The 16,422-nt window shown below is 35.8% G+C and overlaps 1 protein-coding gene across 2 annotated transcripts in view; it reads right to left on the reverse strand.

The window, feature by feature from the left end:
• The window catches only part of LOC134665851 (protein vein), an 84,287-nt gene that overhangs the window by 9,445 nt on the left and 58,420 nt on the right, over positions 1–16,422 (reverse strand). For both annotated transcript variants that reach the window (XM_063522883.1, XM_063522882.1), the window contains exon 2: positions 2,343–2,511. In XM_063522883.1, coding sequence (XP_063378953.1) covers positions 2,343–2,511 — 169 coding nt within the window. The remainder of the gene's footprint in view (positions 1–2,342; positions 2,512–16,422) is intronic.

Here is a 16,422-nt window from a genome sequence, read left to right on the forward strand (position 1 = left end):
TAATTACTTGTTATAACCATATCTTACCAGTATAGCGGGTCACCTTTAATAATTCTATTCTTTAAGCGTTAAGGGTTATTTTCGCGTAATTGTCCGATGGCTGCACTTTAGGTCGTTGACAGCCTGCAGTTGTGATTAGCGAGATCTTTGCAGTCGCAATAAGTATGCCTGATGGGTGCTCCATATGATTGCAAGAGTCATTGCAGAACAACGTGTCTTTGTTTGAGATTGTTCGGGCGTTGTCGTAGATCAAGATCAACATTCTTGAAGTCTACTGCCGTATTCGAACTTCAACATATTCACAAGAGACGACACGTACTAGATCCATTCTAGATACGTTATAGTTTAGATATCAACTAGTTCTCTTTTGCAGCGCAATTCGGGCAACCAATGTCACTTTTACGTTAGATAGAGTAAGATATCTATTAGATGTGAATTAGATCTCTAAGTCATATCCTGTGGAAATCGTTCAAGAGTACCTCCAGAATCGCGCAAATGTCAAATTTGACAGGTTAGATCTTAAATATATCGTTATCGTATCTTAAAGATGTGTAATAGATGTCTATTTCAAAATCCGAATCGGGCCCCTAATCAGTAGAATTTTAGGGGTTTACAATTTATTTACGGGGCATATGAATACATTATCTACTTTGATTTTGATTACGTAACTTTAGTAGAAAGCGCCGTTGGTAAATGTTCCAATCTAATTCACCTAGTTATTCGATATTACATATGTATGTGATCGGTCTCTCGATCGGGTTAGTCTGGTCTGGTCAGAGCATCTGAGGTTCTCCCGTTTCTACAAAAATAAAGTTTTAGATACAAATGAGCAATGTTAATAAAGATTTTCTTTTTTTAATTATTTCGGGTAGGTATTTAACAGATATTGCCTATTATCATCACAAAAAATGTTAGAAGGTTAGCGATTAGGTAAAAACATATGATATGATAATAGTAATACATATATGTATGTAAATAGTTACGCAGGTTCTAGGTCATTAAGTTAATCAGGTATGGTAATTGCAACTAAAAACTACGTAGTTCGACTAAACGAAAGTTTCTAAGATCAGCTGAACGTTGTTCAGTGAAACTCGTATTATCGTCATTTTTTATTTTTGTCTTAAAAATCCCTAACATAACCATCTAGGTTAGGTATACCATCACAGCGTAGGTAATTACACGAAGGTCAGTGAATTGGCACCGTCCCTAATGATTCGGGTGAGCTGGTGATAACTTACAATTAGTTTGTCGCTTTGCACCAAAAGACGTTTGCGGTCAATTGAGTGAAAACAATTTAATTGCAGCATTCGTCTGGCGTGAAAGATTGCCAGTCAGCTAAATACTGATACCTACAGCTTTATTCAGAAGTACCTAACGAGCAACCCTTTACAAAATGTACGATGCCTTTAAATTTTATAAGGTTCACTGGCTGCAGCTAACTTCTCTATTCATATTTGCATTATTTGCGGAATAGGTACATACACATAGTTGGTGCAAAGTGTCATAAACTCGCTTAAAATATTTGCTTTGTTTGGTGTCTTTTAATGTGCATTATCCTTTTGACCGCCGAAGACGTCAACTGACGTCAACAGCTCAGTATCAACCTTTCTGCATTGCAATAAGGTTCACGATAGGCGTGGCCTTCAATGGGTTAAGAAACTAATTAGATTAAAACTAGGCTAGATTAAAATACGCTTACAAATTTAGGGCATTTGTTTATTAACAGACGCCCATTGACATATATCTAAGGACGGGCCTTATAGGCACTAACATGCCATGTTAGTGCCCGTAACGTGTGACGGGCCTTACGGGCACTAACATGGCACTAAGAATTGTGCTAGTTCAGCGGTGTCACTCACGAATTCGAGCCCATCGTGCAATCTAACGCAACTAGTTGCGACCAATCGCGCGCGTGGTGCGAATTCATCAACCAATCGCGTTGTAGCGGTGGCACACCGCTGTTATGTACTTACTGGTCCCATTCTCATTGCGCGTAAGGCCCGTCCTAGATATATGTCAATGCAAACACCACTGTTGTACTGCGTTCGTCGCTGTCAGAGTGAACTCGGAGCGCTTTCATGGCTAATGCAAAATAGTTATTATTATGATAGTTTAACTCAGCGGTTCTCAAACTTTTTTGGTGACGGAACCCTTTTGGCAAGCGAAATATTTTTTGGAGCCCCAAATTAAAAAAATTCGTTCATCACTGTGGACCAGATCTATACCTATAAAAGAGCTGTTTTTTTTCTTATTATTACAAGTATTTTCGCGGAGCCCCAACAGGCTTTGCGGAACCCTAGGGTTCCGCGGAACACACTTTGAGAATGGCTGGTTTAACTTACCTAAAGTTCTGCACCCGGAATCTCCTGAGCGCGATATCGGCGACGGGCCGGCCGTCTTTATACCATGTGATGCGAGGCGGCGGGCGCGCGCTCGCCCGGCACTCGAGCCGCACACGGCTCCCGCGTGTCGTGCGCACCGATTGCATTGGTTCCACTCTTGCTGGACTACCTGCCGAATTAAAGTACATTGAGACGTTTGCGACCATTAAGCCCGATTTAGACGATGCGAGAACTCGCATGCGAGTTTCATACCATTGCGGGTTTTGATTGGTCGGTTGAATTGGACGTAACCAACAGTCCGCAATGTAACTAAAATCGAATGCACTTCGCGTGCCGTCTAAATCAGCCCTTAGCTATGAGCGAAGGACGTGAAAGTGATTAGTTGATTACAGCTTACTTAAGGCTTAGAATGCACTGCGATTAATATCTTGCAGTTACAGAATATCTTGCGTTTTCAGTCTTGCAAGTGCGTGCGCAGTCAGAAGCATGCCGTACGTTACACTTTTTGCGGTTCCTTCTGAAACCGCTAGAAATTAATCGCAGTGCGTTCTAAGCCTAAGACTTGATGAAAACTTTCATGAATTTTCATGATATTTGGCATAAACTGACATGGCAATTGAAATTTTGGAAACCACTGGTATTGGTTTTCTTGCTTTCCACCTACGTAACGTTAGGTACGTTAGTTTAGTTTGAAGTCCCTTCAAATATTAATCGTCTCTATACTGGCCTTCATAATTTCATATAAACTAATAAAACCATGCAGGGCTACAAAAACGCTGAAATTAGTTTTCAGATCTAGTCTAAAAATTAAATTCCAGTAGGTACTTTAAATACTATACAAACTTTAAACGTCCCTAAAACTTGTTAAATAAATTAAATTAAATAAAAAAAAAAATAAAAAAAAATTAATAAAATAAATAAAATAATAAAATTAAATAAATTAAATTAATTGAGTTACATTTTGTAAAATCACACCGTATCGTTTATTTTTTTAACCTGTGCATATTTTCTAGCTGCAGTAGTTCAGTTGTGTATTTTGATGAGTGTGTCCGTCAAAGATCAAACTTATTACCAAAATAACAGTATTTTAATGTTTCGTAATCATTTAGGTCTGTGGCATAATTCACTTGAAACAAGCTTGTTACCAGAATCACGCGTTTCACCTCAAGCACTCAGTTCTCTCAAAAACTCGTCGCCTCCAAAATGTCCGTGTTAAATATAGACCGCTGTCATTAGGCCGATGGCCTTATTATTTCGTCTGACGAGTTACATATGTAACATCGGAAATAACCTGTATTATCTAAGGGAGTCGTAGCATGATGATTTGCCGCCGGTTTCAGAATACCCGTCCCTGTCACAACAAGCCTGAATGAAAAGGAAGAACTATCTCGAACTGGTAAAATAACATCGTGCTATGGCGCCAAATGCCGTTTGGATAAAAAAAATTGGCTTGCTTTCAGGAAAACTTAATGTAGATCATTTACTATCTCTTTAGGATATGTCATACTAATGTCTGGGAAATGGATTGGGTATTTTTTGGAATATTTTGAGATTCTGGCCATATTGAATACGATTAGAAAACTATACGAAAACTTGACTTTTAGGATGTTGGCAATGGTCAAATTGAGTGTCTGTGGATTGAATGCAATACTCGTATAAGTTGTTTATGTGTAAATTGTCTAATTGGAATATAGTTTTTGAGTTTAATTAATCATTAAGTATCAAAGGAGTTTAATTTCAGTAGGTAAATATGTATGCACATACTCAAACAGTCTTCAAACGTACCTAGCTTATTAAGAGTCGCAGATCTCAGGGAGATTGGGTTGTACTATTGAATCTGAAAGATGCATTGGAAAATAAGCCCATTGAAATTTCAGTTTTTAGGGTTCCGTACCCAAAGGGTAAAACGGGACCCTATTACTAAGTCTTCGCTGTCCGTCCGTCTGTCTGTCTGTCACCAGGCTGTATGTCACGAACCGTGATAGCTAGACACTTGAAATTTTCACAGATGATGTATTTCTGTTGCCGCTATAACAACAAATACTAAAAACAGAATAAAATAAAGATTTAAGTGGGGCTCCCATACAGCAAACGTGATTTTTGACCAAAGTTAAGCAACGTCGGGCGTGGTCAGTACTTGGATGGGTGACCGTTTTCTTTTTGCATTTTTTCCGTTTTTTTTTTGCTTTACGGTTCCGTACCAAACCCTTCGTGCGCGAGTCCGACTCGCACTTGCCCGGTTTTTTTTTGGGACGACTTGTTTGTTTGATTCTTTCGAAAACCGTTGAATTCTACGGATACGAGAGTGTTAAGTCGGCCAAGGCAAATTGTGAAAAATATATTTTGAACAGAATTGTAGTCACTCGGTTGTTGCTATTATGATTTAAAATGTGAGATTTAGTTGGCTGTTTTGTAGATCTACGACAAATATAAGGTGTGTTAGGGTTATTCCGACAGGTTTTTGGGTGAGATAAGAGTAAAATACGAGTAAGACTTGAAAGTCACAAATTTTCAAAATGAAATAAGACATGGAGTCCTCTATCGTCACTGAAAAAGTTAAGCAAAGGAAATGTTCAGTTAGTTTGAAACTGAAACCTTTTTTCTTCTTTTTTCGAGTAAAGGACTATAAGGGTTCCTAGTTGGCTACGGAACTCTAAAAATGGAACATAGTCTATTAGTATGAGAATGACTACATTTTCATAAGAATCTACAGTTATTCAGTTCAGCTTCTTGACCCTTGGCATTTAAGCCATAATCTAGCATCCCATCCAAGATTTTTCCCATTCATAACGCCCACTTTATGAATGACGAACAAAATTCACGGAAAGCCTGGCCGGTAAGAATTTTATGATGAGACTCATTAGGTTCCGACAATGGAGATGCCGTCGACATCGTACTTATATAATATTTGCTAACGTTTTACGTCAATAGTTCTGTGTGGGTTTCTACAGTTGTACGTTCATTTTTGCTAGCTAGACAGTCATCAATCAACGAACGTTCAGAAAACCCCAATAAGGTCGTTATACTATGACTCGTGCGTGGGCCCACGAATTGGCGTCAACTTCGACTAGACGTTCATTCATGAAAATAAAAAGACATTTTAATAGACACCACAGGAAATATATTTTAATGGAATGTAAAAAAACTTTCTTTGGACCAAATATGGAGTTGAGAGAAATATACCCCTGCTCGATCGTGGTTAGTAGTTGTTGCTTAATTTTATGAAATCCACAAAAACTAACAATGTTTTTTCTTAACAATAACATTTGCTACTATTCTACCCGTAGAATTTATTTCGCGGACTGGCAGTAAAACTAAAAAGTATTAATAAGGCAACTTTGTACTATCAACCGCCTGGTTTACCAACGAATAAAGCAGCAGACCAGAAAATAACTGCAGGTTGTTACAGGTGTCATCAAGTACCTTGCTAGGTTCCATCGTATTATTGTCAATTGTTATGTTTAATTTATAAAGTTATCCCACTTCTGAAGCCACGTGAAAAATCACCTGTCCTCGCCGTACTTCGCCATGCTAATCAATGTATTCGTCAGGCTATTATAAATAGTCGTCAGGTCGCATCCTCGACGGAAGCCGAATGGGAGCACCGCAGGTGAACCGCTGGCGACTCGCCAACTGACTCAGACTGACTGACTGACGACACGGGAACGACACGATTGGTTGAGCGACATGTTCTTAAATGTTCATTTTTATGTTGCAGACTTTTATGTCTTCATTTAAGTTTGTGATGGCGATTTATAGTAGGCTATACAATCTATACATGAAGTCAAACAATAACTATTGCCTAATATCATTATATACAAACGACAGCGTTGAGTGGAGGAAACGAGGGGAGGCCTTTCCTAGCAGTGGGACATTCATTTAGGCTAACAAAAAAAACTAACACTTGACACTTGTAGGAGTTGAATTGTTTAGTTGCGATATTTAGTTTTGAACATGGATGTCTTGTGTTTACAGGTATTCATCTTGCTTGCAAGGTTATAGGTTAGTATGGTTAACTTATCATTTTGTGAAGTAAGTCGTATAGTGTAATGTGTAATACGTTTTACTTTCACCGTAGGTACGTCGTTAGAAGATTTTAGCGGCCGTCTCGTTACCCGATCGCCCTACTAAAATTACTTAAGGTTATAATTTGCACCTGGCTCGTAGAGTTTCCGTGAAAAATTAAGAGTATAGTCGGCGATAATAATCGGCGATTTTAATCATTTACATGATATTATCTACACACATATCATAAACCCTCTCCAAAAGCAACAAACCTGTAAAGGCATGTTACTGTCTAGTCTAGTGAAGTCTTTTACAAAGTTCTGCTACTCTATAAAAGAGAGCGTTAGAAGCGGAGTAGAGTTTGAGTGATCATATCGTATATTAAAAAATCGCAACATGACAACATCTGCCTATATGTAGGTACAGAACTTTTCTCCTAGAAAAAAAAATATAAGTATGCTAACTCTGCACCGTGTTTGATAATTGACCAATCATTAAACTAAAAATAAAAGAATTTATTTCATAATTAAAATAATACATAAACTAAACTAAACTTAAATATAAATATAAACTAAATAAGTATAATATAAAACTACATACTAAGTTTTTTGGAAGGCATAAAAATAACATAAATTTATGGGTACTTAATTATCTTCAGGAGTGGTCTCTATTAATTCCTTCTCGCTGGTGGGTAGGTAATTTAAAGTATTTAAACTTACAACTTGCCAAGCATTTGCTGCCCAATATACAATTTAAAAACAAACAACTCCTCCGTTTCACGCGCAATGCCTGTGGGAAACATGTCCATTTCAAATACTATTCCACCATATTGGAAAATAAACTATACGTAAACCACCCTTACTATTATAATTAAAATGTTGTTATACCTATTGAAATGAGTTCTGGCGGGTACTAAAATTTTTATGACCTACCTGCATACGACCACCAACGTTCTAAATGAAGACCTGAGTCAGGGTTGCCACAAGTATCGCTATTAAACACTTCTATTAATTGTTGTTCTTGTTATAACTTTACATAGCAATAATATTAATACATTAACATAAAACTCGTAAAAATATTACTTAATTGGTGTGGTATATAAAAGATAAAAAACAGCATTTTGCGTTTTTTTTTAAATAATCTTATATTGTTTATCGCGAATATCGCGATCAATATTTATTACGCCTTTAAGCGGATTGATATGGACTTTAAAATGTCTGTTTCAATTCTGTAACATTTAATGCAAAAACCCTGTCACAAATTCATTGAGACATGATAACCCTGAGAAAATACGCTAGCTGCATTTTACTATGGCAACCACCATCGATAACTTTTATAGATTATTAATGAAAGCTTAAAAGCTTAATTATGACATAAACCATGGGAGGTAGAGCTTCCTGAGTTCGATTCGATAAATATAAGGCAATGAATAGTAACTATGGGGTAACTAACCTTCATATTATATTATTTTGATGTTATATCCCAATCCGAAAGTGCCATAAAAATTGTCAGTCATAATAAGTAGTAGTAGGTTGAAGTTTCAATCAGCGAAATGATATACATGGAAGTATTCTGTCCGCTCAATTATGACCCAACGCAAACTACCCCGCGATAGGCGGTACTTACAAACTGCTCGATTGGCAATCTCAGTACGACCGAGATGACAGTCAGTGACAAATGGCTAAATTGATTTATAAAAACAACGTTTTTTTGTAATTAAAAATATATTCATGTGTCGTGAAGTGGTGCAGAAGTTATTTTAGTTCATACCAAGGACAGTGGAATCACTTTTCACTTGTAGTAAACAGATAACTTCAGTAGAATTTGGAAAAAACATGACGATTTGTTTTCAATACTACCGTGCTAAGCTAAAACGTAACAACTGCATACGACTTTCATAACAACATACGACTTTTTAAATTGCGAGGATAATAGGGATGGTGTTATGCTAAATGAAGTAGACTATTTTTAACCGACTTCATATTGTGTTTGGTTTAGGTATTTTCTATATAATTAGAAATGTAGTAATAAATTTCTTCTTACAGATTTGTATTTTCCTTTTTTATTTCATGAGATGGAGCTATAAAAAAACTACCTAGTTATTTCAAATTAATAATCAAATTTGGTATTGTCATTTTACATTACTTTCCATTCAGATTCCCACAAGATGCTATTCGGAGAGAACTATGGAAAAAAGCTGTCCAATTAGAGAGACATGAAATTGAGTGGATGCCTGGCAACATATCTAGAATATGTTCTATTCATGAGATATAACCCGTGAGATAATCATACCCGGTCTCCTTTATGTAGATACATTTTTCCTATTATGCTTTCACTGAATTAATTTAAGAAATACATGCATTATCTGAAAATGTTGATCATTTGAATCCACCCTCTACTGTCACATATATGTAGGTTCTCTCTCAAGCCATTTCCGTCAGTACAAAAGAGCGGCAAACATATTAACTCACATTATAAACGGGTCTAACGCGAATTATATTCAATTACCTTGATTTACCGACGTAAATCAGTTTCGTTTCGTATAATGTGAGTTAATATGTGTTCAAAACGCGAAAGTTTAAAATATTATAAGAGCGGCAAATTTAGAAAATGTAAGCGCGCTAACGGCTGTGGTCCTATACAAAATTTTAATTTTGCACCTTTTTCTACTGACAAACTTGCTTGACTGGCTATATACATATAAAATATTCTGAACTGAAAGTGGGGATTTATTGTGACTCCGCTCAAATATTTTTGACCCGATTCGTGTACCCGTGTAAATTTTGCAGACTGTATAGCCAATCCGATTTCTAAGATCAAGTTCGCCATACATTTACTATGGCGTACTTGATCTTAGAAAAACGGACAGACTATACCTGAACGTGAATTCGCACTGCCATACAGATTGATAATAAAATATACAAAATACTTATTTTAGCGGAATACATTTATACAACAATGATATACCTATTTACTTATGTTGAGTTAGTCTGTCATTTCATAACAACATTTTAACTAGTTATCTTTTAATCTGCATTAAATTATTATACGTGAATTATTTGACTGGTTCTTCAATGTATGGCATAAACCTGTCCCTGTCCAAGTCATATTCTAATCAAATATGGACCGCGAATTCTCAGCGGCCAGTACGTACAGCAAGAAGGTTATTAGCGCATTAATGTCGCTGATTGGTAGTTATTGACATTATATGCATTTCATCTACACTTAGCTATCTACCATTAGTGTAATAAAGATGACTATTATTTTGTTTACCAGCTTTGATTACAGGCTCTGTAAACGCGTCGTCTTATTTGAATGTAGGCGTAATTGTGTATGTGTGCTAATTTGGCCCGAGAATTTGAACGGTAATGTTCCTAAAGGCGGTATCCATGGTTATATATGATCGCAGGTTTCAATGCCTATGAAGAACAATCATTTAATTCATTTAGCATGTCTTTATATGTGTTTTATTTGTGTCAATTCAATTAACAAAGCGTAAGTATGTACCTAATGTAATGAACACTATACACACCATATATTGTAACATCCCCATACTGTATCAATGCAAATAAATAATTTCTGATTCTGATTCTGAAGGTCTTCTCAAAAAATGGGACCCTTCAGGTACCCTAAAAATTAGCACAGAGCGGTAAAATGTCCTCAAAAAAAACATTCGATATCATCAAGCAACGCACCAGAAGGGTAAATCTGTGTGTGATATTAAATTAAAGTTCGAATCTATTCTTGTTTATCTTAAGGGGCCCACTGATTAACAGTCCGCCGGACCTGCCTGTCAGTTAGAACAAAATTTTGGCAGTTCCGAACAACTGACAGGCCGATACCTTCCGGCAGACTGTTAATCAGTGAGTCCCTTTAGGCTTCTTGTATCATGTGTCTGAAGTTATTGTATCAGAGTATTCTCGGTCTCGGTACAGCGCGGTGGAAAATCACGTTTCCGCGACGATGTATCCAATGAAATTGCACCTGGCGCATTAAACCAAAATAAACGGTGGATTTTAAAAATCCGTTTTTAATCCCGAATCGCTATAACGAGTGCGATAAATAAGGCACTTCATCCGGGAAATTCGAGGGGCACTTGGCACGGGCCGGGCCGGAAAATTTATCGGTTCGGGAGCTTCTGGGTATTGTGAGTCACGCTTTTGTTGATTCGGCGGTGCACGGTCACCTTTTTGGTCTAGTGGCCGAAGCTTTGGGCAGTTGCAAGTCAAAATTGCAGTAAAGAAGTCTTAAAATCGACTGTATTTTCTTGTATCGATTTCGATCGTGTCTCTATCGTTAAGCCTGCTCGAGACATTGCATTGTCGCCATAAAAAATATCACATCATTGTACCTAAGTCTTGAAATGTTCTAGAATCACACAATGATAGGCGATATTAGTTCGAGAAGAGTTTCATGACATCACGTAGTGGTAGTAAAATAAAACGACTTCATAGGTATGTCTATGAAATAATTATTTACTTGACGGATAGATAAATAGTGTCTAATCAATCTCGTGTCTACATACGTCCAACGTGACATCATTTTTCGTGTAAAACAATCATGCTAAAATTTATTGATTGGTAAATTGATTGCTATTTATATCAAATCATCTCGAAAGCTTACACTTTAATATTACTGAAAATCTTATTAGAATTTTAAATACTCATCGGATGCGACGTATATGCGACACATTACATGTGGGTGAAATCCTATACAAGATGATATTTAAAAAATTAAAAAGAACTTCGATATACGAACAAATTCATAACATAAATCATCAACTGTGCTTTTGTACTGGCTACTACTACAATAAACAAAACGACAAACCTATCCAATACACTATTTATAATTGCAACCGACCCTATATAGGTTTTCCTTATCTAAACAATAAGCGTATAAAAAGGACGCCAAATAGAGCCTGCGCGAGCGCCGGTGGTGGGTAAAAACAGCGTAGTACGCAAGCGGGGCGCGGGAGCGGGCTACTACGCTACAACGTCGCGGGCGATACTGCATTCTACCCAGCGGCGGTAAAATAAGATACATATTATAGGTACTAAGGTCAACTCTTTCACGCCAGCATCTCTAGCCAAAAATTTAACTTATTATATTTTTATATAGCTCTACAATAATATCCCTTTGCAGTATAAATATAATGAAAGGGAGGTCCTTATTTCGTCGAAGTATTTATGGAACAACCGCTTAATCTGCCATTCTAAAACCATGTATATTTTTAATTTTTTTAAGTTCGTGACGTAAAACATTTAACACGGATGAATGCCTATGATTTTTCTTTGTGCAACGACGTGCCATAGTGTAATAATGTGCAATTTAAAATAAAATAACATCGCTCACGTGGTTTTGTTTTCTATACATAGAACCAACTGTAATACCTACCAACTACTACTAAACTACTACTATAACTACTACTGTGTACCTACAAGGTTTTGGTCAGACTCTGCCCTTGCAAAAAAAAAATCTTGTATCCGTGTTAATTGAAGTCTGATAGTTACATATGTATAGATGGTAATTTTGGCTCAGGCAAAATTGTACTGTAATATATTTCATGAAATAAATCATCTAATTTAATCGAATCATTGGGTGCAACATTCGAGTTACTATAATTTTGATTCTTATTGGCAACCAAACCAAGCTTGAGTAGAAACCAGAACACACTGGACCTTTTTTTGCCGCATTCGGGTTTCCTTCGGCTTGGCTCGGGTTTTTTCGCGCGCCCGGTTTGGCGCGACTCCATAAACAGTTACCGAGGCAACCCCGGCGGAATTGTTTAAATGAACGCAGACGTATGCGCGTGCGACGTAGGCTGGTGCGGTTTTTCTTTTATGTATGTATGTATTTACTTTCTTGTCGCCATCTACATAGCTTGGCACATACAAGTTTATAAGATATTAGGGTCAATTGCTTTGTGATCTTGTAAAAAACGAGAATTTAAATTTTAATATTTTGTTCACAAATACCCCCCATTGATTGAGCACCCTCTTCTAGACAGCAGCTAGAGTGTTATAATATGAGAACAGCAATAAAGTAGTAATTAGTACAAAAATTTATGGGTACTCCAAAAAATCTGATCAAAAAGTAGTTTTTTAGACCGCCAAAAAACGTACTTAGGTATGTACTGTCAAATCCTGTCTGTCCAATAAGCAATATCCAAGTACTTGTAAAAAAATACTGCAAATACATATAATTAATACATTAAAAAATCCTATTATATGCCAAAAAAATCTGTTTACTTAATGTCAAAAATGCCTTAGGCACATCATTTTGGAAAAGAGCTGATACTCTTCAATCTGCCGGATAGATTTCTATCAAACATAATAGCTAAAAGCCACCGCAAGGTCGCTTTCACCTTAAAAGAAACCGCATCAAAATCGGTTCACTGCTGAGCTACGATGCCATAGATATAGACGGACAAATATTGGCGTTAAATATATAACAACCCTCTTTTAGCATAATTACTCATTTGTAATAATTGTAATTAAGTAGGTACCTTAAATTTATTTTCACAAATAATTATTTTTTCATGCAAATTTTTATTCTTCAGTTGCGGTCGTAATTTTAATTTATACATCTGATCTCATGATTTATACAATACAATACATATGATGTATGTATTTTTCAAACCCTCGACATGCGTAAACTTGCACCATCATCGGTCGAATGGCGTATAGTCGGCAAAATCAATACCATCTTTTGTCCATCCTCAGATGGAGCGAGATGAGATAAGCGGCCGCATCCCATCGGAGGGAGATACTTTGTTTCTTACCCCCCTCCTTTACCTTATTTTACCACTTATTTTCAAGGATTACGTGCGTACTCTGGCAATGAAAAGAACGATTTGTGATTAAATATCAGAAAAATAGGAATCAATTCCCATAAATGAATTATTTAAATGGAAATTGTAACGTAAAATAACTTCAATTATGGAAGACTCTTTTGTCAAAATTTCTAATAACTTTTTCACGCTTGAGGAATCAGCGCCGTAGAAAAGAAAGTGACATTGAAAACGAAAGGGTTAATTTCTGCACTAAAGTGTCCAAAACTATATTCATATTCAGAAAAAAAATCCAATTTGGGAACTGGTGACAATAAATTAATGATTTTGTATAGTTTTGTAAAGAAAGTTAATTGCTATTTATTTTATCGTATGTAAATGATTCTCTTTAATCTCTGTTACTTAGTGTATGCATTGATTAACACAAATACATCTATTGTTGCGATTGGTTAATCTTGTAGGTAGTGTGAGTTTATCTCTATTGTAGTCACTTCCCCTTAAATCAAAATTAAATATAAATTAAATTCGAATATATTACAGTTTTGCTAAGTCGGCGGCTTGAACTTTCTGCAGCTCCGGGCACTTTTGAAATACATTTAAATATTTATAGGGTATGCGTGGTAGCCAAATTTCGGTATAATTTTATATGCATTCTTGCAAATATCTACAACATAGCACTCGCTAACGAACAGAGGTCTAACTTTATGAAAAGTCAACAAGCATAGGTATGGCTGAACTGATTAATACATTCTACTTTCTTTTCACGTCTACTTTCTTTTGATACCTTTAGAAATTAAAACAATTTTAATTTGCATACATGTGTAGGTAACTTTTATATAAAATTGACAAATAAAAACAATAATATCATACTCGCAAATTATTAAATTTTAGTACAGGAACCAACTAACAAATATAATTGTCAAACACATTTCGAAAAACAGCACGCATGGTCCGGATTCTAATATCGAATGCTAAAATATATATATTATACTAACAATATTAGAGGCACCTTTGGTCTGCTTGTTCGGCCATGAGCGTACTGTTAATCTGTGTGCTGTGTCTAGACGGTCGCGTGACGCTCCCGGGCGATACCCGATTTAGGAAATATTTTAAGTTCGATGACTCTACATTAGAGGTCGTTAGTTGCTATGCAGTTTTGCAGGATGGAGCCAATTTCACCGCTTTCTCTGAACCATCTAATGCGTCTGACCAGGTGGACGTGCGAATATGGATTTTAGTGGTGTCTCTAGGGAATCAAGCATTCTTTGGTCCAGGAATGGGCCGGCGCTTAATGTAGTCTTATTTTCATTACGATTTCTTTAGATATTTATTATGTAGAACATTAGTGTTATAAAATTGTGAAGGCTATAAATAGAGAATAAATGTGTTTGGTTACATTAGTGATAGAAAAGGGAAATTTACTTTTCACATCACCAAACAATTAAACATACATACTTTCATATTTATACATTAGGAAATACGTACGGTACCTACGTATCTGGAGTAAAATATGTTGACGCTTAAGTAATTTTCCGAAAATCTGACATGCGATAACATATTAGCATTGAAAGCGTGATAATTTCTCAAATAAAATTGTTTGTAAAACGTGTTCCAATTCGCGAGTTACTCATATTCAGACGGATATATAAAATTATTCTTCGAAAAGCTTTCGTCTCTGTAAATAGGTGAACTATATGAGATAACTGTATGTTTTTATAACGATGTTAATGAAGATATAGTGACATTATATGGGCTTTAAGATTTGTGGAATATTAAATGTGTGAAACATGTATTTCGGGTACAATAAGGGGTATATGTGATAATAAAATTCTACGTAGGTAGTATTGGGTCTCTATTGTTTCCCAAATAGTTTTAAGTCATAATGTATTGTTTGTCCGAATTTTCGTTAGTCATAATTGGTTTTTCTCAGAAACGCGTAACTTTTCAGGTTTGCCATAAAACAAACCTAACCTAACCTAACCTATCTACAGCATAACCTTACGAAAAACCTGAAAAGTTAACGGTTTCAGTTTTATGACTAACGATAATATGACAAACAATACATTATGACTTAAAACTTTAAGGGAAACAAAGGGACCCCAGGTAGTATTGTGTTTGTCTTAGCTGAAAAATAATGGTTTCCATGTAACGCTTTCAGTTAGGTACATAAAGAACAAAATCTACTTTAAAGGAAAGCGATCATAAATATATGTAGGTATATAGAGCAGTATAAATGTATCACTACTAATAATCTGTAAAAGCAAATGACAAGATTCTTATCTGCCACTAAACTTTTTATTTTACTTAAACGTACTTTAACAGTAGGCAAGATAGAAATGTTTTGATTATTGTCAGAATTCCATTTTACTAAATTGTAATTTAATACATACATGAAACAATTACACACATAACAACATTTAATAGTTTACAGTGAATCAATTTTATTCGTACAACTGAATGAGTAATAGTATTTTATGCAACAGTTTTATAAGAGAGGTCAAAAAATGTGAGTGGCGTGGGTAACAATGTGAGCCGAAGGCGAACATTGTTAATAAATACGCCATGAGCATTTTTTGACTACTTATACAACGTTGCATACAATGCTTTTTCTATGAGTAGGCAATATTAAATAAAATACAAAAAATTACAAACAAAATTTTATTTATGAAAATGTCAATGTAAATTTTTGATAGTAGGTAATTACTATATGTATGTAACTGTTGTCTGCGACAAGCACCCATAATACCAAATATTACTGCAACCTGTAACAAGAAAAAGGAGAATTAAATAATATTCAGTTTCAATGCAAAAATATAAAATGTACATAAATATAGCTCGTTGTACTGTGTACCCCTAAATCAAAATTTTTTGTAACATATACCAACCTTGCTTAAAAGATAAATCTGATCCGGTGCTTCCAATTAGTCTTTGAAAATACACCAAAGACGTTTTCAGAGAATGACGAAGTTTTGTGCTCCAATCTCCACGCCATGAACTTCTCGTAAGATTTGTCGTATAGGTGCTGCGTTTAGTATTTAGGCAACAAATTTTCGGTCGCTGCTTGTGCTGCAGCGGATATTTCTTCAGGTGTAGAAACGATGTTGTCCTCTTTGTCCATTTTCAACACTTTTTATGAACGCAAAACAAATAGTAACGCAAAGTACTCAAAGAACAAGAAATTACCGGGAAAGGCGAGAAACGAGAAACAAACGAGTAATGTCTATGGTTATGTTTTTTTTAAAGCCGTTACACACTACCGCACCGCACCAGGGTCGTGGTGCTGTA

The sequence above is a fragment of the Cydia fagiglandana genome, chromosome 7, assembly GCF_963556715.1.
Source record: "Cydia fagiglandana chromosome 7, ilCydFagi1.1, whole genome shotgun sequence".
Lineage (NCBI taxonomy): Eukaryota > Metazoa > Arthropoda > Insecta > Lepidoptera > Tortricidae > Cydia > Cydia fagiglandana.